The sequence below is a fragment of the Tamandua tetradactyla genome, chromosome 3 (genome assembly GCF_023851605.1).
Source record: "Tamandua tetradactyla isolate mTamTet1 chromosome 3, mTamTet1.pri, whole genome shotgun sequence".
Classification (NCBI taxonomy): Eukaryota; Metazoa; Chordata; class Mammalia; order Pilosa; family Myrmecophagidae; genus Tamandua; species Tamandua tetradactyla.
Genome location: NC_135329.1, coordinates 110,863,519 through 110,890,893, shown reverse-complemented (window position 1 = coordinate 110,890,893; position 27,375 = coordinate 110,863,519). Strand labels below are relative to the sequence as shown.

Genomic DNA, 27,375 nt, shown 5'->3' with positions numbered 1-27,375 from the left:
TCAGGACCTTGTGTTCGGCAGTGGTTTCTTGAGTTTATGCCAAAAGCTTGAACAACCAAAGAAAAATTAGATAAATAGGACTTCATCAAATTTAACACCTTTGTGTTTCAATGAACTATATCATGAAAGCAAAAATACAACCTACAAAGTGGGGGGAAAATTAGAAACTATATATTCAATAAGCATTTAATACCCAGAATATAGAAAGAATTCCTATAATTCAAAAACAAAAAGATAACCCAATTTTGAAGAGTGGGCAAAAATTTGAATAGAAAATTCTCCACAGAAGATATGTGAATGCCAATAATCACATGAAAATATCTCAACATTATTAGCCATTATGGAAACGCAAGTCAGAACCACAATGAGATACCATTTCATACTCAAAAGAATGGATACTATTAAACACACACACACACACACACACCACACACATACAGGAGACAGTAATAGGTGTTGATTGAAGAAGATGTAGAGAAATAGGAATTCTTATTGATGGTAATGTAAAATGTTGCAGCTATTGTGTTACATACTTCGGCAGTACTTTAGGGAGTTCAATAGTGAATTACCATATGACCCAGCAATCCCACTTCTAGGTGTATACCAAAAGAATTGGAAGTAGGGATTTGAGTAGATATTTGTATATTGATGTTCACAGCAGAATTGTTCACAGTTGCCAAAAGATGGAATTAACCCTACTATCCATCAACAGATAAATTGATAAACACACTGTGGTATATACATACAATTGAATATCATTCCATCATCATAAAGAATGAAGTTCTGATATAACTTGGATGAACCTTGAAGATGTCATATTAAATGAAATAAGCCAAGCTCAAGAGTAAAAATATTGTATTATCTCACTTATTTGAAACAGAGCAAGCAAATTCATAGAGTCAAAAACTAGAATACAGGTTAGCAGGACTTTATTGGAGGTACAGAATTGACAGTTAATGCTTAATTAGCACAGAGTTTGTTTGGGCTAATGGAAAAATTTTGGCAATGGATGGTAGTGATGAATGTTGATGAACAACATTATGAATGGAATTACTATTGAATAGTATATTTGCATGTGGTTAAAAGGGAAAATTTTTTGTTGTAAAGGTTACTGAAATAAAAATTTAAAAAACTATAAAACTGTACAACAAAAAATGTGAGCACAAATGCAAACTGTGAACTTTACTTAATGATATAATTAAAATAATATCATTTAATCCATTATAACAAATATACAATACTACTGCAATGTGTTAATAATAGGGAAAACTGTGTATGTAAGGGGGAGTATACAGGAGCTATGTACTTTCTGCATGATTTTTCTGTAAACCTACAACTGCTTGATTTTTCTTAACTGCTCGATTTTTGTTTTTAATTGGAAGTTTGACCATTGCGGTCATTATCTTGCTGCAAACAAATTATGCCCAAACCCAGTATCTTAGAGAAAGAGCAAACATCTGTTATCTGATCGTTTCTAAGGGTCAGGAATTCAGGAGTCTTGGTGGTTCTGTCCCAGGGTCTCTCAACATGTTGGTGAGGACTGAAGGCCACCAAAGGCTTCACTGGGTCCTGAAGATTCCCCTCCCAGCTGACTAGTGCTGCTGTAGGCAGGAGGCCTCAGTTCCTTACAATGTGAGATTTCCCCAGTGGGAGTGATCCAAAGAGAGAGAGGGTGAGATGGAAGTTGCAGTGTCATCTATGGCTTACCCTCAGACATCACACTCTGTTTCTAATCAGTAATAGCAGGCACAGAGCAGTGCCCATTCAAGTGGAGGAGAATCAAGTCTACCTCTTCAAGGGAGAAGATTCGAAGTATTTGTGGACATTTAAAGCATCATTACGACTACTAGTTGACTCTTCTATCATTAATTAACTTAATTATCTCTTTTGGTACTGTGCTGGTCTCCAGTATGTACCAATCATGGAGTAAGCAGTCACAAAGACAAGGGCATTATATAGTTCTCTTTGGAGTTGAACTAATCTTTGTGAACTGCCTACTACTTCCCACTGTACTGGATTTTTCACATTTGATGTCTGATTTAATCTGTCCAACCACTTTGCAACAGGATATTATTATATTTATTTAATTTAAGGACAATGACTTTTATAAATGATGGTAACTTTTTTTGCGAACATATATTTTAGGTAGAGAGTTATTCTGAGCTAAATAATACACAGTTTTTATTTGCTTTGGTGTAATCATGCTGATGGCCTTTGGTCGGTTTGATTGCAGACAGGTTTTGTCTGATCCGAAAAGAGTTTTACAATTTTTAAAAATTGATCTATCATATTTACAAATTGGAAGATTCAAATGAAATACAGAAACCCATATTGGGGTTTCTTTGAAACAATGAAGGATTTCTATGTCAAAACAATCCATTGGAATTGAGGTTGCCATAATCCCTACAAACAAGTGTTACTTACTCATGTTGTGTTTCTGATTCTTGTAGGCACTTGAATTTGCCATCCCTGGGTGGTTGAAGATGCTGTGGTAAACAATTAAATAAGAAATTAAGTACTAAAATTTGTCAGTATATAATTTTCAAAAACTTAGTAAATTGATTCTCACACAAGCGTTTAGTGAACATGTGTCAAAGAATTATGAAGCTCACTAATGAGGGAACTGGTTCAAAAGAGTACAGTTATAATAGAAGTAACACCATTTATAGTCAACGAAAGAAAATGTGTTGATATAGGATTGCAAAATTAGAAATAAAACTAGTTAATGCCATACTGGACAGTAAAGATGTAATCTTCGAGGTTTCCTTTCCTACCAGAAAAGAGATCTCTATTGGACAAAATTATTTAGAATTTATTAATGTACAAATCAATATCTATATTCATAGAGACAGATATAATCAATATTATATTATAAGTCAAACAAAGGTATGCTCCCAGGGGAATTAACTAAGCTTTGGATGGGTCGGTTAAACAACGGGCCAGTATGACATTAAGATGACACACCTTTGCCTTATTTCCAAGTTTGAGATAATTTTCTTAGCAAGATATTAACTTTTATTCTCAGTAATTTTGTGGTATAAATGATATTCGAGTAGGCACATGTGTTTTAATGAGTTACAAATATTAAAGGCTTACATTCAGCAATTCTGATAATTAATTACTGATAAGATTATGTGAAATATGATGTATTATTTTTTAATTTTTTAAATATTTTTATTTAAGAAAACAACAATATAATTAGAACCATCAAAAATGGATATCTTAGCTTAACCATAGTCATACTTTAAATAAAGTATTCATATAATCACTGTAAAACCTGTATTTGTACATAAGTTTCATAAAACAATTTAAAATTAAGGCAACAAGGAAAAAAATCTACAGTTTAGATCAGCATAATATTCTCATCTTCTTTTTTTATATTTTTCTATTGAATTATTACAATGCAAAGAATCATTCATTTCCACTGGGTACAACTTTATGTTTTTAGACCCAACATATATTGGGCTTTGAAAACACTGTTAATAGTTATATATATGTATATATTACTTTGCAAATTTCAAAATACTTTCAATATTACTTCATTATTGTCTTACCTTTGTCAATATTTGTATAGAGACATATTGTAATTAAGAAGTTGGGTGGTAACTACTTTCAGACATTGTAGATATGAAGAGAAAAGAGAAAATTAACCATTTACCATTGATTGTTTTGGGCAATTAAAAATTATTTGTGATATTGGTGAAATATAATTAAAAACAAAATCTTCTCACAACCAGAAAAACCACTCTACAAGGCAGAGGGAAAGAAAACCCAATTTTTTATGGAATAAGCATTAAACCAGAACGTGATACATCACAGGCAATCTGCTAACGAGACTGCAAAGAAAGAAAGAAATCTCACCTATTTTATAAGCAAGCAGCTATAACCCATTTATATACCTGTTCTCAACATAATGTTCTTGAGTCTTCAGGCAATATTCTCTATTTCTCAAATAAGAGGACCTGACAGGACCATTTCTAGGCTTCTAGGCTTTAAGTGAGAGCATTTGACAGCACTATCTGTCACATATAGTTCATCTTAAATTCCCCTGGTAATTGGGGTAACTACCTGTATTTGCTAATTGCCTATATCCAAAGAAACAATAAAACTTCTCATATCTCTCTGACAGGTAGGTAGATTCAGTTTGGAGGCAGACATTTAAATCAATCTCCCATGGTGATGACAAAACAGGAAGGCTATCTTCCTTGATACTTATGTTTTACAGTGATGGCTCCTGGGTCCTTGAGAAAGATATTCCTGGGTTGCAAAACCAACAAGAATCTTATTTCATTTTTAAAAAGATTTACATTGTTAACTTGAAATGGCAGAAGGCCTAGGGACTGAAGTTCCAACTTTCCAAAAGGAAAACCACCAGAGGACATTGCTGATAAAAATAATAATAGAGGTTTTGTTGAGCAAGAGCAAACATGTATGTGGAGTGGCACCAAATGAGGGTTCTTCTCAAGAAGTTGGGCTGTGGAATAGCATATGGGCAAATGGGTATTCCCATAGGCTATGCCCTGGTCACAGCTTTTTAAGGACAATTTGGCTGTTATCTATCAATATATTAAACGTACACACCCTTTGACACAGTAATTCTATTTCTAGGAACATATCCTATAAAATGCTTAGGCAAAGATTGTATTGATCACAGCATTATTTTTAAGAGTAAGAAATTGGAAATAATCTAAGTGTCTAATCTCTAATATGTAGTAAGTGAAAAACTAAACCATAGAACGGGGTGTGATCTCATTTATATTAAAACAAAGTAGATGTATATGCATGTACATATGAAATAAGCAGAAAAAGAGCTGAGAGTGTCCATCAACTGATGAATGGATAAATAAAATGTGATATATACATACAATGGAATATTATCCAGCTGTAAAAAGGAAGGAAGCATTGATACATGCAACAACATGGATGAATCTTGAAAACACCATGTTGAATGAGGTAAGTTAGACACAAAAGGACAAATATTTTATGATTTCACTGATTTCAAATAATAAAAAAAAAAAATTCATAAAGTCAGAAAATAGAATATAGTTACCAGGGAATGGGGTGGAGATAGGCAATATGAAATTAAGCCTTAAAATGTACAGTGTTCCCATTTGAAATGATGGGAAGGTTTTGGTGATGGATGGTAGTGATGCTAGCACAATATTGTGAACATAATATACAGCATTTGAATATCTATCTGAGTATGGTTAAAAGGGGAATGTTAGATTGCATATATGGTAAAATATTTTTTTTTTTAAATCCATAGAAGTACACTGAATGAAGCTGAATGTGAGAATGATAGAGGGAGGAGGGCTGGGGGCACAAATGAGATCAGAAAGAAAGATAGATGGTAAAGACTGAGATAGTATAATCTAGGAATGCCCAGAGTGTATAATGATAGTGACTAAATGAACAAATTTTAAAAATGTTTCTGCATGAGGAAGAACAAAGGAATGTCGTTACTGCAGGGTACTGAAAATAGATGGCAATTAATATTTTAAAATTTCAACCTATGTGTGAGACTAAAGCAAACAATGTTTATTTGGTACAAAATTTATATTTTGACTAGTGCATTTCCTAATATAACTTATGTAGACAGCTTAATTGAACATCATAAGTACATGGAACCTTGAGTAGGACATGAGATTTTGTTGGTTTGTCCAGAATGATGCCCCAATAAATCCCAGAGTGATTTGAACAGTGAATAAAAAAGTGTTTACAAAGTCCCCTCTGGGGAGTGGTGAGAAGGGGAAAATTCAACTTCCCCAAGTTGAATTCTTGATATTCTCACAAGCAGTGTGGACAACCAAAGCTATAAGCTGAGCCCCCAGCCTTGGGGTTTGTTCATATGAAACATAATCCCAAAAAGGATAGGTCAAGCCTACTTAAAATTAGGCCTAAGAGTCACCCCCCAGAGAGCCTCTTTTGTTGCTCAGATGTGGCCTCTCTCTCCAGCCAACACAACAAGGAAACTTACCACCCTCCACCTGTCTACACGGGACATGACTCCCAGGGGTGTGGACCTTCCTGGCAATGTGGGACAGAAATCCTAGAATGAGCTGAGACTCAGCATCAAGGGATTGAGAAAACCTTTTCGACCAAAAGGGGGAAGAGTGAAATGAGACAAAGTGTCAATGGCTGAGAGATTCCAAATAGAGTCGACAGGTTATCCTGGAGGTTATTCTTACACATTAAGTAGATATCACCTTGTTATTCAAGATGTAATGGAGAGGTTGGAGGGAACTGCCTGAAAATGTAGAGCTGTGTCCCAGTAGCCATGTTTCTGGAAGATGATTGTATAATGATATAGCTTTCACAATGTGACTGTGTGATTGTGAAAACCTTGTGTCTGATGCTCCTTTTATCTACCTTGTCAATAGATGAGTAGAACATATGAAATGAAAATAAATAATAGGGGGAACAAATGTTAAAATAAATTTAGTTTGAAATGCTAGTGATCAATGAAAGGGAGGGGTAAGGGGTATGGTATGTATAAATTTGTTTTCAATTTTCATTTTATTTCTTTATCTGAATAGATGCAAATGTTCCAAGAAATGATCATGATGATGAATATGCAACTATGTGATGATATTGTGAATTACTGATTATATGCGTAGAACAGAATGATCAAAATAGGAATATTTGTGTTTGTTTGGTGTTTTGTGGTATTTAAAAAAAATTTTTAAATTAAAAAAAAAAAATGGAAGCCACTTACGTGCCTACTTAAGGGAAAGGAGAGTGAGGAAATGAATGGGTTAATCAGGGTGGGAATGTCTTAGGCAGGCAGTGGTTGGTTTACCAGCAAACTGCAGGAACAGGATGTTTGTGCAAGAGTGGGGCCATGTAGCCACTGCCAGCATGCTCTTTATTGCTGGGTTTGACTTTCTTGCTACAGTTTCCCCTCTTCACATGGGGAGAGCTTCTTTTGCCACCACAAAGGATCATTGGTTTGTCAATTCAGCTCAGTTGGCCCCCTTTTCTTCTTCATAGTTCCCTGGTGAAAGTGGAAGCTCAAGCAAATCCAGGTGGTTAGTATAGTCATTGTTTATTTCACTTTCTCGATATACATCTCAAAAGGGCAGAAAACGAATTTACAATTACAAGTGTTTTAAAGAATGTTCTATGAAAATGGAAAGAAGGTGAGAGCCTCTTTCCCTTTTTACATTAGGGAAAATTCTCTTTCTTTTTCTTTTTCTGTTTGCATTTATCCTTACAGCAACCATGGTAGCAGTCATTTCAAAGCAGTACTGAGGGCAAAATCTAAAACAGGGAAATTAAAAGTATAAGTAAATAATGAGGGTCTTAAATTTAGAGATTTTTAGTAATGTATTAAAATTGTCATCATCAGCAATTTCCTATAAAATATATTTCAGCAAAATAAATAGGAACATGAACAATTATCTAGAATGGTTGAGCGCTCAAAAATAACTGCCTCCTGAAATGTTCAAATCATTTTGGCCAAGTTTGTTATTCTCTCCTTCCCTCCTTTCCTCCTTTTCCTTCCTTCCTTTCTTCCTCCTTTCACTGGATCTCTTTAGTTGCTTCAACATTCCAATTTTAATACAAATTGCATAAAAAGCAGACAAATTTCATTTGTTAAAAAGAAAAAGGAAACAAAACCAATTCCCACAAACACTGTGTTTGGCTAATTATTAGGTTCTTTAGTGAGACCTTGCTATTTCAATCTTGGATTGTTGTTAGCAATACCTATTGTTTCATTCACAGAAACTTTCTGAAATGATAAAAGAGTAGGAAGAAGGTATGAATGCTGTCAAACAGCTCTTTTGTATGAAACTACAATTGCATAGACTAAACCAACTGCATGCCCAGCATGAAGGATGGATCCTTGAATGGTTTCTCTGACATCATATACTTTATCTGAGCCCAAGGTATCTGAAATGGAATTTGAAACAGTAGGCCCTGAGCTCCAGCTGATATAATAATGCAAAAAGACTCAAAACAAAGCAAGGCACACTTTTCCAGATTTCTGGAGACGGAGAAACACTTCACAGTATTAAAAATTCTGGTAAATGAACTGGTTGGGAAAAAGCTTCATGTAGTTCCAAGAACATTTAAATGCTATGCTTCCATAAAGACTCTCTATGTCAGGAATGAAACTATAATTGATGGTCTAAAAATCTATAACTAATGAATTGCAATATCCACTCTCTGCTTGTCCTTGTAGGGCATGCTTGACACTCCCACAAAGTTGTTTTCCTTACCATGCTTTGACAGTAGGCCATTACCAGTGATAATGCTGACACACGCATCCAAGTTATTCTCTCTGCTGAGAGACTCTCATTCTCTGAAACAGCATGTTACTGGAAAAGTATTTTGAACCATAGAGAAGGAAGGTTGTTTAGGCTCAGACTGTAGAAGGCAACTCTGCTTAACTGATGAATTAAAGATCCATAGTGAGTTAGAGCACGGAAATATCAAAGCGTAATTTTCAAAGTTAAAAATAATTGTCCTGAGAATTTAGAAGGTCAAGGGTCAAAAATTTATTTCATGCATTTCCGAGGGAATCAGAAAGGTTGTAAAGCTGCTCTGAGAGCATTAGTGGGATTAGATATTTATAGGCATTTTAAGGAAAAACAATGTTTGAATAAAATTTATAGGTTAAGTATAAAACTGGCTAATGTCTATCAGGGCAATAAAACCATAACCTTAAGGGGTTATCCTTTCTATCCGATAAATAGCTACAATTCAGCATGTAATACTATAATGTGTACGTTTGATCAAATAGAAATTAGCCAAGTCAAACACAGATAAATTCTTAATTTTCCACAGAATAGTCACCAGCCACCTTCATAATTCAAAGTTAAGTTTAAATGAATTAAAATTATACTCATTAAAAAATTCAGTTTCATAGTCACACTAGCTCTCTTTTAAGTACTCAAGAGGCATATCTGGCTAATGGCTACTTTATTAGACAGCATAGCTATAGTATTTCCATTATTGCAAAATGTTCTATTGAACAGCACTCTTCCAGAGAATTAATTAAACCTTGGCTAGATCTGATTTACAGTGTCCGAGTATGACATTGAAAGAGCATGCTACGCTTCCTTTTGCTTATTTCCAAGTTGTGGATAGTGGGTAGTTTGTTTTTAACAAAGAAAAAACAAAATAATAAAAGAATCTCATAAATCTCCTTTTCACCTTCTCTCCTCCTCCCTTTATCCAATGGATGAGGGTCTGAGAATAAAGGTACAGCTTAAGTTCACGATAGTTGTTTATGCCTCCTAATATTTTAAGTTCAGCTGTGCCATTGAACCATTTATGCCCAGTGGGTTGGATGAATTATTTTAGAAAAATGAAAAAGTGGGGTTAAATGTTCTTCTTGTAGATAACTATATCTTAAGATTTAGAAACTCTTCTCCTTTGTCCAGATCTTCCTGAGTCCTCAAATAGCAAGAAGAAAGATACTAAGAGGCACTCGTTATTTTACAGCATAATTAAATCCTTTATTTTGGCATGGGAAGAGATTTTCTTTTCAGTTTCTATCATTAAAAAAGTACCTATGCTTTTGAAATTAAATGTGATAGTTTGGGCAGACTTATCTACTCTTGGTTTATGATAGTAGATGTGCACCTGTGTTTCAATGATTTTGTATATTTTTTTCAGATGTGCAACAAATGGCGATTGACTGGCTCACCCGAAATCTCTATTTTGTGGACCATGTCAGTGACCGGATCTTTGTTTGTAGTTACAACGGGTCTGTATGTGTCACCTTGATTGATCTGGAGCTTCATAATCCTAAGGCAATAGCAGTAGATCCAATTGCAGGGTAAGAAATTCTTCTTAATAGTGTTTGTTCTGAAAAAGTTTCCATTAAAAATTTTATTTAAAAGATTGGAGTCTGGCAAGAGCTGTGGAAAATAAGGATGCAGGTGCAAAAAATATTTTTAAATGTTGATTGTAATTGTATTGCAGGTTGGAAAAATGGCTCTAGCATGTATTTTGGTATTGAGTAATACCAGTTCCTGAACATATCAATATTTTAAGCCTAACTTAAGACACACAACCTACCGCCCTCCCCAAAATTCTTTCTGGTCACCAGGAAATAGACTCAGTATGATTTTAGATTAGAGAGAAGTGATTTTATGATACTTAGCAGCTGACCTTGCAGTGCACCAATTTCAAAAATGCTACTTGAAAGCTGTACTACTAACATGCATGTTTGTCCAGCATATTATATATCTATTCAGTGTATTATTGTTAGTGAGACATTAACTTCTGTTTTCTCTAAGTACTGATGTGTAGACACTATATTATTATGGAGATCGGGAATTCCTCATCAGAATCATCTATATATTTTTTAACCCTCCAATTTTGCAAGATATTGAACTGGTTAAAAAAGACCTTATTCTATCTGACTTTTAAAAACTAATACGTTCATTACTCTTTTCTAATATTTCAAAAATTTATCAAAATTTAGTCACAAAATGTTGAAATCCCATCAATTATATTCATCGGATTGGAAAATCAAAGCAGGAGTTATACTTTTAATTTGCAAACACTGTAGTGTTATTAAAGGACAGGGGGGAGATGTACCAAGTCCTCTGAATTCAGTTCCCCAGATGGTATTGGGTAAGGATACTCTAAAATTAGATCGCTTTAACTGAGCTATTAATTTTTCAGCTATAAATTATCGCATGGATCTGAACATTGAAATGTTATCTTTGTTATTGTTTTAGTAGTCCCCAGGCAGTTCAGGCTGGAATGTCTGATGGAACGCATCCTAAACTGCCATAAGCCTCCATTCAATAAATGGGAAAATATTTACTAAAGAAACAGCTGTCATCCATATGTGGACTTTTGTCACTCTTTACTTAAAGTCTGATTGAATATTAAGATGCATCATCACAATGGTTCTGATTTTGACAAGAACAGCTTGCACGTAAGAACTTTGCTAGGAATACTGTGTAATATAATTCTTGAATGTAGCTCTATTTGTATTTGCAGCAGATGGTTACTTGACTCAGTCTGACTGCAGTGATGCTTCAAAAGACATTAGAAAAAGAAGTTGTATTTAAACTGATTTGTTTGGGTTGTTGGATAAGGATAGGAAGAAAGAATTGGAAATTTACAAATGTGCTAACAACATCCTTTTTTGGCATCCCATTTAGAAATATATTTGCTTGCAGGCTCTTCCTTGGATGTGCTAACTGAATTTCAAATTAGCATTTAGACAGTCTTGTCTGTCAACAATGTTAAAAGGTGAAGCTATTGTATTTCTTCCCCCTCTCAACCACTCTTCCTCTTCCCGGTTCTCTAACACAAAGATCTAGAGACCCTTTTAAAATTAAACTGCCAATCTGAAATTTAATATATGTGAACACCCTCTCTTTCTGTACAACAACATATTTTATGCTCTCAGGCTTCCTATTTCTCCCTGCCGTTATATGAAAGAACCATATTTTGTCATTTTTGTCAAAGGAATTAGGAGTAGAAAACCTCTACATTGTTTGTGCTTATTCTCTGCTGGATTCCTTTGGGCCTAGTAACTGTTTGAATATAATTTTGTCATGCATCATTTATCACAATAGGTTCTTTGGAATTTTTTGAGTTTGTTCTGTCTGTCTAGCACAGTGTTTCAATTATGCATCGTAGAAATCAGAGAAGGAAAGGCTCTGTTCTTTTATAAATATAGGCCTGTTTGCAATAAAACACTTTCAAATATACTGTGGTCTTACTATCAGAAATTTAGCTAGGATTAATGTGATGGCATCTATGGAAGGAAAATGGAATTTTTCTTTAAATTCTACTTTGGCACCCACCTTAGAATAACTTGGATGCTTTGAGGTTAGAACAAATTTGCCTAACCTGGTAAAGGGGAAAAGTGTACCCAGTGAAATTTCTGCTACGTTTTTGCAGTTGTATAGGATGTTATATATTTGGCTTTATTTGTTATAACTTCATTTCAGTACTAATGAGAATAAATTAAAATCTGACTGGACTCTTAGAGCTTGCCCTTAACAAGGAAGGAAATGTAAGATCTGCCTTCCTTCTCCAAAGACTGCATTGAAATATTTTTCTTTGCTGTCTTTTTCTCAACCTCCTATTCCCTTTTCATCAAAAAATTGCAGTGTTATCATTATTATCATGTTTTTGGTTCTCCTGGGTTTGAAAATGGATTACTATTCATTGTTACTATGACTTGAACCAGGCTCCAATTCCAGATCTTTTAATGGACAGATCTTTTACCAAACTTACTAGACATTCTTTTGGTTTTTAGATGTTGACATGATGCACTAATACAGGCAATTTTTCTGGAGATGGTCCTTGAGACTTTATTCTTCCTTTCCTTTTTTTTTTAGTTATATTTCCATCCTATGTTTCCTTGAGAAATTTCCACAGTTATTTCCATGGTGTCATTAGAGCTGAAAAGTAGCATAGAAATTATTCAGTCCAACCAACATCACAAAGAGCTCTTCCTTAGATAATTTTGGGGGCTCTGCTTTTTGATAAGTAAGAGCTTGCTTCTGGCGTTAGGTCTTCCTGGGGTCAAATCCTGGCCCCTCCAGTTGCTTTCTGTGACTTTGGATGTGTCTTTGTGCCTTTGTTTTCTCGTTGTAAAAATGTGAATAATGATAGTCCACCCTGCAGACCTGGTGCAAGAATTAAATAAGATCAAATAAATAAAGCACTCTGTTACTTTCTAAGTTGTAGAATATGTGAAGTGCTGTGCTCCATGTTGTGTCAAACATAATTACTAATATTTCCAACCCTTATGATATCATTATTACTGGAGAGATGTGACCAATAACCCACCCCACCAAAGATCATCTTTTCATTTCCAGCCTCATTCCCCTTCTACTACAAACTCCCCTAAAAAAGGTTTATTTCTTGATCTCTTACATAATAAAGTAAAATACTGTGCAGTCTGAGAATAAAGATGAATTATGTGTTGAGTTTTGGAGAGGAGAAGTACAGAGCAGCTGTGGGTATGGGGAAGAAAGTAGCAGAGGAAGCACTATTTTAATAATTGATGTTGTGCACGATGTATTTGGATTACCTCAAGGTCTTTCAAAAGATAAGGGTAAAGAAGAAAATTCCTTCATAATTGCTTTTGTCTGTTGATCTTTTCTAACATGAGACTGCTCCAATATTAAACTGTGAAGTTTCTGGGTCTAGTAAGGGTTGTAACCAAGGACAGGAAAGGATCTAGTATGCAATTTTGACCCTAGGGTGTGGCCCTCAGTTCCCTATTAAGCTAAAATCCTCACATTAGACTTAAACAAGAGTGTTATTTCCCCGTCCAGTGTGAGATTGTTTCAACATAGTTACAAGAAAGGGATCAGCTAATCCTGAGCATGGTAGTTATTGGGAAAACAGAGTAAAATGTAGGTGATATTTTGATGATGATATTGGTTTTAGAGTTGAAAATTTGGTAAACAATATTTTGAGAAACTGAGAGTGCTATGTATAAAACCCATTAGAATTAGGTTACATGGCTAAATTGAGAGAAAGAGAGAGAGAATATGAATCCTTCTCATACTAAGTGAAACTGTAGGAATTAAATATTCTCCAGGTACAATGTATACTCTTTTTCTATAGGTGGATTCATCGACTTGCAGAGAGAATAGCAGAATGATCAGTAGAATTTATTTGTAAATCCACGATGCCATGGAAAAAGTGTTTTGTCTTCATTCTCTACAAGAACAGGTCATCTGCCAGAAGGCAGGGGAGAGATGCTCAAGTCTCAGAACTTAAATTCACACAGGAGTGATTGATAATAATATAGTTTATAGACCCTTTCACATACCTTTACTGGATTCCCACTATTGGTGAAACTAATCATGGCTGAGAAATTAATGATAAGAGTCGAAGTTAACAGCCATCATGGAGCAGGACTGACTAATGAAATTCTAATCTGAGATGCTATATAAATGTGGGAAGCTAGAAATGAAACAGGTTTGCCTATGCCCATGGAGGGAATTTTGTAACAAGGAAGGTTTTGGGAAAGACATATCATGTTTCTCACTTCTGTTTAGGTGATTTCCATATCCAGCCTAGACTACAGGTTGGAGCCTGTACTCACAAATTCACTAGCACAAGAAAAATCATTGCAGACCTTTAGCTATTAAACCCCTTAGACTACATTAAATTAATAAATTAAATCTGGAGATTGCTCCCCAGCCATTACCTGTTGATTTGAAGAATGGAGGTGACTCTGAAGTTGCTGTGGGTATGGACAGGAACAAAACCTCTACAGATGATACCTCTGTGTCCTCTTTTTCTCCCATTGGAGATATCAACTCTTAGAAGGAGGTTGTGTGCTCATCTGCAATTCCTGACTGCCTAATATCTTGAAATGCTTCATATTTTGATAGATCAACTTTTTAAGGAAGAACTCTTTCTGTTTCTCACATGCACACCCAAGCAAACCAAAAATGAACAAACAAAAAGTTGATTTCCTAGCCTCCTTCATCACTTCGATAGAGCATTATCATTAGGTCCTTACAATCAGATGCACCTGCGCATTGCTCAAGAAGAGATATGTTTCTTGAAGACAGACAGGAGCTTGTCTCTCAGAAACCTTTTGCTTTCTGTTTGTTCCATTAATTATTCTTCTGAGTCCATGCATTGACCTGCTGTAATTTATCTGTTGGATATCTTGAACATAAATGTTTTTATGTAATAAAGAAAAGCCTGATGAACAAAGTGAACTGCCAAAAGTATGTTTTAGGTTATTAGCATTTCTTTGCAGTATTCTAGGTCCTGACATAGAAGTAGTCTCAGGTGGATTGCTCTTTGCATTCATCTGGACCCAATGTACGATGGAAAGTGTTGAGGGGAGGATTTGCTCATGTCTCCTTGTACTTAATGGGTGATTATGCAGTATAATGGCAACATCTTTAGATGGATAAGTTTCTATTGATTATTTAAAAAATTTACCAATGTGTTTTTATCATGGAACAGCTTCAAGTGGTACCATTATAAATTTGTCTGTATTTCTATCTTTTTATGTCTCTATAATCTATCTAAATATTTTTCCTATCTATACATCCTAATCATCCCTAACCTTCCCTTTCTATTCCTAATTCACTCTAATATCCCTTTGGGATGGATCTAACTTTCTTGGGTGCTACCTAGATTTATGGAGAACTGCCTAAGCAGCAGGTACTTGATGATTCTAAACTAATTTACTAAGGCCCTGGAAACTGATCTCCTGTGAGTTTCTGCCCTATAATGTTGTTTTTTTCAAGAGCTACTGATGAGAATAGGCAGGGACACATGGATATAATGCAGCTGTGTTTTTCATTGTCTGCACCGATTTTGAGAGAAGTCACTAGTTCAAAGTCTCACTCAACAGTGTACATATTAGCTTTTCTATATATGACTTGAATTCTTCTCATTAATTTTTTGTCTGGTTAAACTTCTTGCCAAATTCCTCTCCAGACCTTTCCTCAAGTACAGGTTCATATACGATATTACCCTTAGTGTCTTCTCCTGTCACAAATGTTTTTCCATTACATGGTGATTTGCCTGAGAACATGGCAGGGAATAAGCCAATTTGGAGTGGCTTGTGTGGAGTACAACTTGGTTTGGAAACTTAGCTCAAGTTGGTAGAACTCCCACTGTGTTCTCAATTCACACTTTTTTTTTAAACATGGGCAGGTACTGGGAATCGAACCCCAGCACATCATTTTTTCAAGTAAAAATAATGCAAACCATTCCATGTTTCCACTTGCTCTTTTGCTGCTTTTTTTCTCTCTTTCTTTCCATTCTTTAACTTTTCACTACCTATTACTATATCTCTAGAGTACTGAGTTCACACATTTTGTTTCTACTAATTCAATGTTTTCCTGTCTCCCATCCCCAATCCCTATCTAAAAGATTCCCTCTCTGAATTCTCACTCTGTTGAATGCTGTCCACTTAAATAGATGAAGCAACAAGAAAACCACTGTACATAGCTTAAATTATGCAGCAATTTATTATCTCATTTAAAAATTTAAATTTAGGAGAATTCCAGGGTTGGTTACTTTAGTGGCTCAAAATAGTTTAAGGACTTGGGTTCCTTCCACTGCTTTGTTCTGGGATTTGATCTCAGTGGACTCTTCTCAGGCTGATTCCCTTGTGATCATAAGATGATGCTGAGGTTCCAGGGATCGGATGTAAAAATAGCATTCTACATGAAAAATCAGTATTGATTCTTCCTTGGGCATGGAAGGGTTCCCTAAGCAGACATTTCCTGGGTCTTCTTGGTCAGAACTGGAGTTCATGACCACTGAAAACATTGATTAGGAAGAGGCAACCACAATGAATTAGGTCATCTTACCATTGGCATATGAAGGACAGAGGGACAACGGAAAGGAATTGGTGCGAAGCCAAAGTAGAAGAAAGAAAAATGGGTAATGAACCAACAAATCTGCTTCAATCACTGTCCTCTGATAATCCTTTCTTATGTGCAGTTTTTTTTTTTTTTTTAATCTTTTCTTTGTGCTTCTCAGGTGCTGGGGGTTTCTTTTCATTTAGCTAAACCTGTTTGGAATATAGATGGGTATTTTGCTTCAATCCCCTGGTTGCCTTTTCTGGAAGACCTCCTCCATTCTCTTTTAGGCAAGGACATTTAAACCCCTGAGGAGTATTTTTCTTATCTCTTTTCTAGGCAAATAACAGGTTGTTTTTTCAGTAACGTTCTATACAATACTGAGAAGAGTTTAGGGTAGGGGGCATTCTAGATAACATCCCGAATATCCCCATTTCTGTCTTAAAAGACAGTTTTAAAAACTTGACGGTCGTTTTTATTCTGTCAGAATCTCTAACACTTTTGGAAGCTATGTGAACATTTCTAAGCCACAGGGGTAATATTAAGTAAATTGTTATTTCACTTATAAAATTATTCTCAAGAGGCGCAAAAGCTTTCTACTTCTCTGCCAGAGAATATCTTATATCCTGGAAGAATCTGCGCCATTATTGGAAAAAAAAATTTATATTTGAAAGTAGTTTGAAATTATTTCTGGTTATTTCTGACACGGAGTTCTATGACAAGAAGTGGATTTGAGCCAGTGGTTACTGCTTCCAAAAATATCTGGACATTTCTCCTTGTATCACTGAGATATAATCAAGGCATCAAAGACCATTAATATGGTTGATTCTCTCAAGGAACTTGGAATACATTAGAGTTATACATCAGATTTGGATATTACAACAAGAAGAACTGTTTATAATATTTTGCCTAAAGAATAAAAACAAAAGCAATCATATTCCAACCAACAAATAAAATGCTAAGCAATGATTTGTTTGAAATCTCTAAGGCAGATCTAGTAGGTCAGATGCAAAATGCTATTTTTAAAAATCTGAAAGAATCTTGGTTTGTAAACACTGTAAAAGAAAGGATAAAAATTAGAAACAATAAAATAAGTACTTGACACCATCCCCTTATGCATTAGCTTTTAGTACACAACATAAATTCAAGATTTTACTGTAGGCCATATAATTGAATTCAACCAAAAAGGAAAAAAAAAAAGTAAAAACAACATTCAGCTTTTATGCTGAGTTATGTTTTGTTCTGCTTGACTGCTGAGCCTTGCAGATATTGAACCAGAATTGATGTTTTCCCTTGGGCCAAACTGTTAGTAGTTTGACTTGGGAGAAACTGACCTGGCATTAGGTTCAAGGTCGATGTTTTTCAGTGTCATATTGTTTTTACTCAGGATTTTTTTTTCCTTTTGATTATGCCGGGGGGAAAAATTCAAAAGCTGAGGATGTTTGATCTGCTTTTGGTTTTAGTGAGATAAATGTCTTTTTGTATGATCTTGAGGTAAAATTGTTCTTAAGTAACAATTAACTACAGATAAAATATGCCCCCAATGACATCCTAAAATAATTTACTGCTTTTAAAGAAAAAAAAAACAAAACAATTTTGTCATTGATCTTCATAGTAATTGAATATGGTCTTTTAATATCATCAACAAAAAAAGTATTTAGTAAACCCCTGTATTTACTTCCTAAACCTGGTTTAGCATGAGACAAAATAAGATTAAAATGCAACATATATAAAAATATTCTTGACTTATGGAAGGCTCCACTCTGGGTCCCAAATGGAATTTAGAATTAGGACCTGGCCAAATTCCATTTGAGACTGTAGCAAGCAGGCCCCCATTTCTCTCCCTTAACTGAGCTGCTTTTCTGTAGAAATCCCCAAACCCCCTCTCCTGACCTTCAGGAATGGGTAAAACTGCAGGCAAGCGAGATAAGATACCTGGGATGGGTACTGTCCCCTAACAGCTCATCTGCTTCTGTAAACTGCTTTGTGCCTTAAACTGACCAATTATCTTTCCTTTAATATTGCTATTTACCGTATTAGGCTTGCCCTATCTGTAGCATGTAATAGTGTTTATAAAAACCAATGTTGCCTTTTGTTCGGGGCTCAGACTTTTGAGGTGACTCGGCTGAGCCCCGTGCACATGAGCTAATAAATCACTTGCTTCCCGAAACTGCGGACCCCTAGTCTCAGCCTGCTGTAATTTCACCGAATGTTCCTGGAGGCCTGCGTCCTCTATCCTGGTTTTTATGCTACAAGTCCTGCTTAATATATTTGAAATTTTACCACGGTCAAGAAGCCTCGAAAAATTTAATTCAATTTTTTATGAAAGTGAAAATTTTTCTATTTTATTTTGTAAGTTACTTAATGTATTATATATTTTAATTTGACTAAGACTTTCAAATATATATGTAAATATTTAATTTGCTTGTTAATTAAATTGACTATATAAAAGAAATATAATTTTCACAGGGTACATACTAACTTTTGAATAATCTCTAAGCATTGTATTCATTAGGATAATGGTGGTTGCTTTAATAAACCCCAAAAGTTTAACTTAGCACAATAGAAACATATTTTACATCTATACACAGTCCAGTGAGGGCGGGACAGACTGGTGGGCAGCTCTGCTCCATGTGGTTATTCAAAGATCAAGGGTCCTGCTGCATTGTGGCTCTAGAGTCTCGTAGGGCTTGGAATACTCAGTTTCCAACTAACTGAAAGGGCAAAAGTAGTAGAGAAACCATCCTGATTTCTTAAAAAGCTCAACCTGAAAGTGACTCACATCCCTTCATCTCAGATTCTGCTGTCAAGCCCTAGACATATGGCCATATCAGGATGAAAGGGGCATCAGAGAAATAGAGCCCCTCACTAGGCTACCTGTGATGACACAATACTATGGAAGCAGAGGCTGACATTTTCAATGAACACTGTGCTTCTTCTGCCAGTCATCTCTTGGGACTACTGAAGAATAGTATTGTGTGCGCTCTTCATCCCATATATAAAGTATAGTATTGAAGTCAAAATGCAGAATCTCCCGATGATGTACAGTCTCCGCCATCATGTCCAGCCATAAAAGACAAGAACCTAAAGTCAAGATATTTGCTCCCTGCTGCCTCCTCCACACCATATACACAGCAATGGAATAATAAGAAAACTCTTGTTTAGGAAATGGAAGACTGTACTCACTGGTCTATAGGCATGCTAAAATCCTGCCAGGTGAATAAGATGAACATCTCCAGCCTTGGCAGTCGGAAGTCACTTGTCTAGACTCTTATTCTTTTTTTCTGTGGCAGTCTCCTTGGTTCATTCTTCCATTTACCTATGCTTCCACTGCGAGGTTCTTTCTGGTCTGTTGTGTTCCTTAGTACATTGAAGTTGGCAATCAGAGTATCTCTGCCTGGCAGCTCTACGTATGTTCACAGACTGTTTCTTGACCTTGCAAGTGGTTTTAAGGTTTGCAGAGACAAAGGATTTTGTTAGCTAGGCTCATGGCTTTAGGGGATATAAATTCCCCTGAAAATGAGTGTAATTTTGGTTTCTCTGCTTCCAGTTAGTTGTATATATTCTAGTAACCACACTCAAAGTTACAGTTTAGATAAAATTATCAAGCCTAAATTAGTTCTTTACAGCTCACCTTCTTGGCTTTTTTTTTTTTTTCCAATTTATTGGTACCTACTTTGAGGCCAGCTGAAACAATGCTTCAGTGGGAAGCAAATTCTTTTGCCGAAGGCTAAGTGCCTCAGTTTAACTGAAAAGTCTTAATTGACTTTTGTTGCTCAAACCCATTTTCAATGTTTTCTCTTACTGTTTGGATCCTAGAAGCAGTTGGTTTTTCAAAACCTGAGAGGCCCCCACCTTTTGGATTTATTCCATTCCATGTCATTTTTTTTTGCTTTCAAACCAGCTAATTCTTTCAGGCACTAATTTCATTCATAATGTCTTGTTGAAGGGACTGTGTAGTAACTCACACAATTACTAATATCATGCTTTTTAACTTCTTCCCTTAAGTTCAGAGCCTCAAGGAGCACTTGGTTTTCCTTTTAAGACATTGCAAGTAGGATTTTTTACCAAGCCTTTTTGACCTTACATTTTCCCAGGCCCCAATAATATTTTCCCTGATGCCTGAGACCTTACCAAAAAGACAATGGTACGTATTTTGGGTTTGATTGAGGCAGTACCATACCTCTTATACCAATTGCTGAATGTTTTATGGCTATACTAGCTGCTATAAATTTCAGTGGATTAACACAAAAGAAGTTCATTTCTTGCCTTTGTGAAAAGCCAATATGTGTGCACCTTGTTAGCATTCAACTTTTTTCCATGTGGCTATTCAGGGATGGAGTCACCTTCCCCCTGAAGCGAATCCATTCTAGGAAATGAGAATATTCTAATTTTTAATCTAAGCTAGGAAAGGCAAACCTCTGTTAAGAAAAAAATCCCAGGTCAGCAACAGCATGCAACATTTTAGCTGCTTTCCACAGTGACACTTATTCGTTGGTCACATTTGGGTCCAAGGGTGCTAAGAAAATATGTCTTTTTCTGGGGAACTGCCTCCCAGTAAAAACCCCACCTTATAGATGGAGGTAGAGAGAGTGTGGGTTTCTGGTTGACTGGTTGACAGATGACCTTCTCTGTCTCTGTAACCGTCATCTGATTTCATTTTTTTTCTCTGTCTTTTGCTGATTGTAATAAAGGTAGAACTAAGGCTCAGATTGGGTAGGGATATCTTTCACCAATGTATTTATTTATACTCCTGCAAGTTCAGAATGTAGGCTTACTCTTTTACTTTGAAATGAGTTATTTTTATTTGATTTATCCTTCCTCTTCAGAATCTCAAGCATCCAAATCATCTATTAAAAGTTTGCTTGGCAAAAATATAATCAGAGAAGCAGCAAATTAAATCCTGCTCAAAGAGCAAAATAATAGGCATCTCCATGTTGGGGCTATTTCTCTGAACAACTAGGGCCAGGTTCCTATAACCTAAACATTCTTTTCTCTGAAAGCACTTGACATACCATGAGAAAAATTTATTTTAAACTCTTTTAAAGCATCAGAATGATGATTATTTTTCTTCTTATGTTTCTTAAGATCTCACTAGTATCCTCAAGCCAAAGAAGTTCTTGTTTTCCAGATACTTATCTGGATATCTTGGATTTTATTTGATAGACACTGTTATTCTCTCTCTTTCTCAGTATACTTTGAATAAATGTGGTGCTTCAAGAAATGCAGTCTGGTAGTGGTGATAAAAATGGATTATTTAGAGCTGGGGAATACCACAATAAGTAGAAAAGAAAGAAAGAGTTGTCCATTACTCTAGAATATGATAATGGGTGATATGTTTTAGAATACTTTTGACATTAAGTAACAGAAATCCTAATTCCAACTGGCTTAAATAATAAACAAATTTATTATCCCATGTAAAAGGAAAGCTAGATAAAGGCATGCTTGGTTACATCGAGGATTGGTTGAAACAGTGGCTCAATGGCATCAGAGAACATGATTCCTTCCATATATCTGATCTGCTGTTCACTGTTACATTCTAATTCCTTTCCCCCATGGTGATAAAGTTGTTGCTAGTGGCTATTGAGAAAAATTGCTTTCTTGTTCTCATCCAGTAGGAAAGACAGCAAAACATCCTCCCTGGATATGGACTATAAGTCCAGCAGTTCAACCTGAATATGACAAATAAGTGCTTTTCCTCTCTGGATCAAGATCAATTCCGGTAGACTACCATGTGTTGCTTGGTTTGGGATTAATCAGAATTCACCCTAAGATCTAAAGATGGGTTCCATTTTCCTCATTCATTTGGGCTTCAGTGGTATTGGTGGTATTGGAGTGATGGCTATCTGCGCATAATAAGTTTCTGTTAAGAAAAAGAAAGAAAAAAATAGAAGTTTTAGCAATCAATAGCCACCATTTTAGATAACAAATTAAGATGGTTTCAATGAAAAGGAAAGAGGATGCTTGGAAGGAATGTCTTGGGGATGTGTGCTGTGGAAAGTGAACTACTTCAGAGCAAAATATCATTCTTCCTGATGGACATTTTGAGATTCTTTATCAAGGCCCTGAAATTCCAGATAAGGATGGTGATGGTGGTAGTGATGAGCATGATGATGATGACAAAAACGGCAGTGACAACTGCCTCTGTAACACCAGTGAAGTTGCCACTCACCTCAGCAAAGCAGTTATTGAAACTGTGTGGCTTTAAACAAATATTCTTTGGAACATGCTAAATTTAAAAAGAAATTCCCAGTTTATTCCAAATGAAAAGATACTTTATGGATCACCAACAGCTTCCCAATAAATAAGACAAAGACTTAGATGATAAAGTTAAAGAAAATTCTAGTTAGAAAATAAGAATACCTGGTGGAAACCTTGTCTTTTTAAAATCCTCTTCCTCCTGAAAACTGAACATACGTGCATTTGGTTGAAATTGCACAATTTACAAGGGTGGAAGAAAGATATCTCCCCTTGTGTCTCTTACCAGTGTTGTAATGACAGGCCTTTATTTTTCCATGTCCAGTCAGCCCATGATAATAAACTGGCATTTATTTAGAGGGATATTTACACTCAATTTTAAGCACAGAACTGTTTGCAATAGCTGAGAAATAGGAGGTAGGTAAATATTGCCATTTCTTGTGGGGTGGAAAGAAGATTTGCCTGTACATTTTCTCACCATTCAAATTATAATTTGAGGAGAAGGAAACAGCTTAAGAAAGTGAAAAGGTCTTTACTCTGCTTTTTCACATAGTTGGTCAACTTGAGATCAGGCTGGCAACATGAGCAATGGAAAGATTGGGTAATAAGTGGGTGTTAGAGAAAACAGAAATCAATGAAAGCCATGTTTTAGTCATAAGGAGAGACTGGCTGACTCAACCAACTAGTAGAAAATGCTTCTTCAGGTGTTATTTTCTGTGGTTCATGTTCATCCATTTCAGAATCATTGAGTTTACTTGGTTCTCAGACTTCTCCTTAAAAACACAGGGGATCTTAGAAAGACACAATTTTGGAAGAGAAGATCTAAATTCATACCTTGGAATAAGTATTGCCATATACAATAGACAGCTATAGGGAGATGTAGTTATGTTTATAAATGATATGCTGGCACTCTATAATTAAGCATTTATGAAATCAGTCACCAACAGTTCTTCAAGAATATAATATTGATAAGATCTTTAGCCAGAATAACAACAGTTTTTCTCTGTTCTGATTTTGGTTCTTTAGAATGGGAAGTATTATTTTCTGTATCATTCTATCCCCAAATCCTGTGTCTACAACCACATTTGAAATTGGCCTACCTTGGACTGACTTATTCCTTTAGATAAATTTGGTATATTAAATGCTGAAAACTAAAAATGTTGTCCTTAGAAAGGCCAGATTTTCTTCCGTATTACATAACAACTATAGTCATTGCTATTGCATTTGTAATTTCTATTTCTGTGTTCTCCTGCACCATGAAATGTAAGATCAATGATGGTGTAATTATTTTTAAATATTTCCTTCAATTTCTTGTAGCTAACCTGAAAAATGTTGCAATATAACTTCATTGGTGGAGTTTGGGGAGTCCATGATTTAGAGCACACAAATATTTCAAAATTGAATGCTAAAATAAATATATATTTTTTCCTTTTCAGCACTTGTATATATTCCATTTCTTGCAATTAACTTTACCCTACTATATCAGTCAGGGTTTTCCAAAAACATGATTATGGCTTTCATGATTGTGTTGTCTGGCAAGTCAGAAATCTGGAGGGCAGGCTGACAGGCTGGAAACTCCTGCAAGACTTGATGTCACAGTCTGAGTCTGAAATGAGGCTGGCAGGTTGGAGACACAGATAAGAGTTGATGTGTGGTCCTGGGGCAAAATTCTTCTGGATACCTCAGTTTTTCTCTCTTAAGACTTTCAACTGAGTAGATGAGACCCCCCACACACACACACACATTATCAAAGATCATCTCCTTTACTTAAAGTCAATTGATAACAGATGCTAATCATGTATACAAAATACCTTTACAACAACATCTAGGCTAGTGTTTGAACACTGGACACCATACCCTAGCCAAACTGACATAGAAAATTAACTATTAATACCTGTTAAAGGTATTTCCTTTTTAAATGTCATTGAGTACCACGTCTGTTCTTGTGATAGCTACTAGGGGGGATTGAATTTACTAAATTGCTTTGTTCAAATCAGAAAGAGGGTCTCTTTATATCAACAATCACAGGAATTTCAGATGCAAGAACTGGAGATGAAACACATTATTTCAGTAGTAAAATATCTGCTTACAAAGGAAACACATTTTCAAATTTAAAAAATTCTTATAATAATCATCACAGTTATTAGAATTTATTGTACTTTATCTGCCATGCTATTTTGTAAGCCATTTGCTTGTATTAGTTATTTAATCTCACAAAAACTCATGACATGTTCCTTATTCATTATTTCCATCATGCCTATTAGGGTGGGGAGGTAAGGGGGACTAAAGAGTTTAATACCACACAGTTACCAAATAATTAATTCAGGTTGGAACCCAGACAACTTATTAGAGAATTCCTGACCAAAACTTTGGATAAGAGCCATCCAGTTAAGCTAAGGGTATATAAAAGTTACTGCTTTGGAGCAAAACACCATCATCACCATCATCCATCATTATCATTACTATTACTTATTACTACTATTGTTTCAATTATTTTCTGTCACAGGTTTCTTTCTTTCGGCAATCTGAATTGTAAAATTTTTTCAATATTTCTGTAGATCAGGATTTAAAATTTCAGTAGTGATCGAGTGTGATTCCTCAATAGTTTACTATCTTGCACAGTGTGCTTCACTACTCTAAGTAACTGACTCATTTTCTCCTTAAACTGAATTATAATAGAAACCAGCACTACACCAGCAGATGGAAAGCAATCTTGTTTTAATGCACGTCATTTGCAATAGATACAAGCTGTCAGATAACTTCTGGTAAAATAGGATGCTGAATCAGACATTTATTTTTAGTGGCAACTGCTGTAGCTTAGACCAGCCCACCCAGATGAAAGTCTGCCATCTCACTTGGCTCAATATAGACAAAATATGCTGAAATACTCTTTGTCATTTCTCGTTATAGATTTTCTATTTTAGATTTCCTCTTTAGACTTCTTATTACACTCTAGTTCCGACCACGTCTTTTTAGCACCTTGTTTGCCCTACACCACTACACTGAATTTTAAGTTCTATGTTCGTTTTTATTTCTATTATTTGTTGAGAATCATTTAGTACATACTATTTATGTACTAAATGTCATAAATGTCAGCATAGCAACATACTGACTGAATGAAAAATACAAATTAACCACTCAAACCTTAGTTTCCTTGTTCCACAATACTTCCATCAAAGATTATTGTGAGGATCAAATGAATTAATGTTTCTAAAGGGGTTATAAATTTACCATCGGTATTATGGACTTTAATTCTCTTATATGAGGCATCAAATAAGTGATGATGAAAGCTTCTGACAAAAACAGATTTCAAAAAATGAGGAGGAGCTGAATTAACATCTACATAACCATACTGGTCATACAAAGCTAGTGCCGTTCTGATTGGTGATGCCTATTCTATATTTATTGACAAGTAATTTAAAGACTCGCCTAAAAAGGAGAAAGGGAGAATCATTGTCTTATTTATTAAGTAAAACAGTTTAATACCTTCTCTATGCTTCTTTTGGTTGATTCATGTAAGGCATGATCTTTGGAAAATACATTATAATGGGAGTTAGGTCAGGATAAAACTCAAAATGCTAAGTGATTACCTCACTTACACATATTCTACAACTGTAACAATATAAAGAAGTTTGCCCTGGTTTCTGCACATGGTTGATATTTATGAAGCATTCCATACTTTTAGAGAAATAATAATGAGTGTAATGAGAAAGTAAGTGTGCTAAAATGTGTGATAAAAGAAGTGTGGTAAAAGGATCACAATTGGGAATTCTGGGTGAAAGACTTATGGGAATTCACATTATTCTTGTAATTTTACTACAAGTCTGAAATTATTTTGAAATTATTTTAAAAATTAAACAACATTTTTGGAACTATTAAGAAAAAATTGAACTCAATCATTTCAATAAATGTGTTTTAACTAGGTTTGAATGAACACTCATAGGATGTGTGTTCTTGAAATGCAATGGTTTCATGTTTTATGGATATTACATTTTAATTTTGGGATCTGCTAGTACTCTATAATAAAATAAAATATTTTTTATAAAAATCTTTTTTAAAACATTGCTAAGGTGGCCTAAGAATTTAATTGGAATATCTTTTTTTTAATGAGATATCTTTTACAAACAAATTGTTAAAATAGAGTTCTCCATCCTTTAATCTGATGCAACAAGTAAATGCTTACATATATAAATATATTAATACATGCAAATTGTGCTAAGTGCTATGTGAATACCAACAATGTGTCATCGTTGAGAATAACAGAGAGGACATAACTTGATTTGGTCAGTGAAAGCCTCACTGAGGAGGTGACATTTACGCTAGTACTGCAAGACAAGAGGAGAGTAGGGATGAAAATGGGGGGCAGGGGAAACATTGTAGAGAGACATTGCTTGAGGTAGGAAAGGGGGGGACATGTTGGAGAAACTGGGTAAATGTCAGTGTGGTTAGTGAATAATAACCAAGGGGAAACATGACACTGAATGTGGAGAGAGAAGCTGGGAATGTATTATGCAGAGGAATTTTTAAGGCAAAATTGGGAAATTTTAAACTGAGGAGTTACTTGGCCAGATTTATAATCTAGCAAGATGCATTATTGTAAAATTTGAGGGGAAGGCATAAGTGTGAATGGAAACGTTAGTGAGGAATCTATTTCAGTAGTTTACAAAGGTTAATGATTGCTGGGACTACGGTAATAATTTTACAGACAGAGGGAAAGTATCTTTGTAGAGTCTGTGGATATATTATGCATGAAAGAGGCATACTTTATTAGAAACAGCTATGGCTTAAGAATTTATCTGTAAACCTGCTAATAGCCACAATGGTACATTTAGCATTGAAGGAAATATTAAAACCTTTCCTAGTCGCCATAGAGTTGACTGAGACATCTATATAAAAATGA

The 27,375-nt window shown here is 35.2% G+C and overlaps 1 protein-coding gene across 1 annotated transcript in view; it reads left to right on the top strand.

Annotated features, from left to right (window-relative positions):
* The window catches only part of LRP1B (LDL receptor related protein 1B), a 1,945,542-nt gene that overhangs the window by 955,699 nt on the left and 962,468 nt on the right, over positions 1 to 27,375 (top strand). The window contains exon 7 of the mRNA XM_077153691.1: positions 9,625 to 9,787. Coding sequence (XP_077009806.1) covers positions 9,625 to 9,787 — 163 coding nt within the window. The remainder of the gene's footprint in view (positions 1 to 9,624; positions 9,788 to 27,375) is intronic.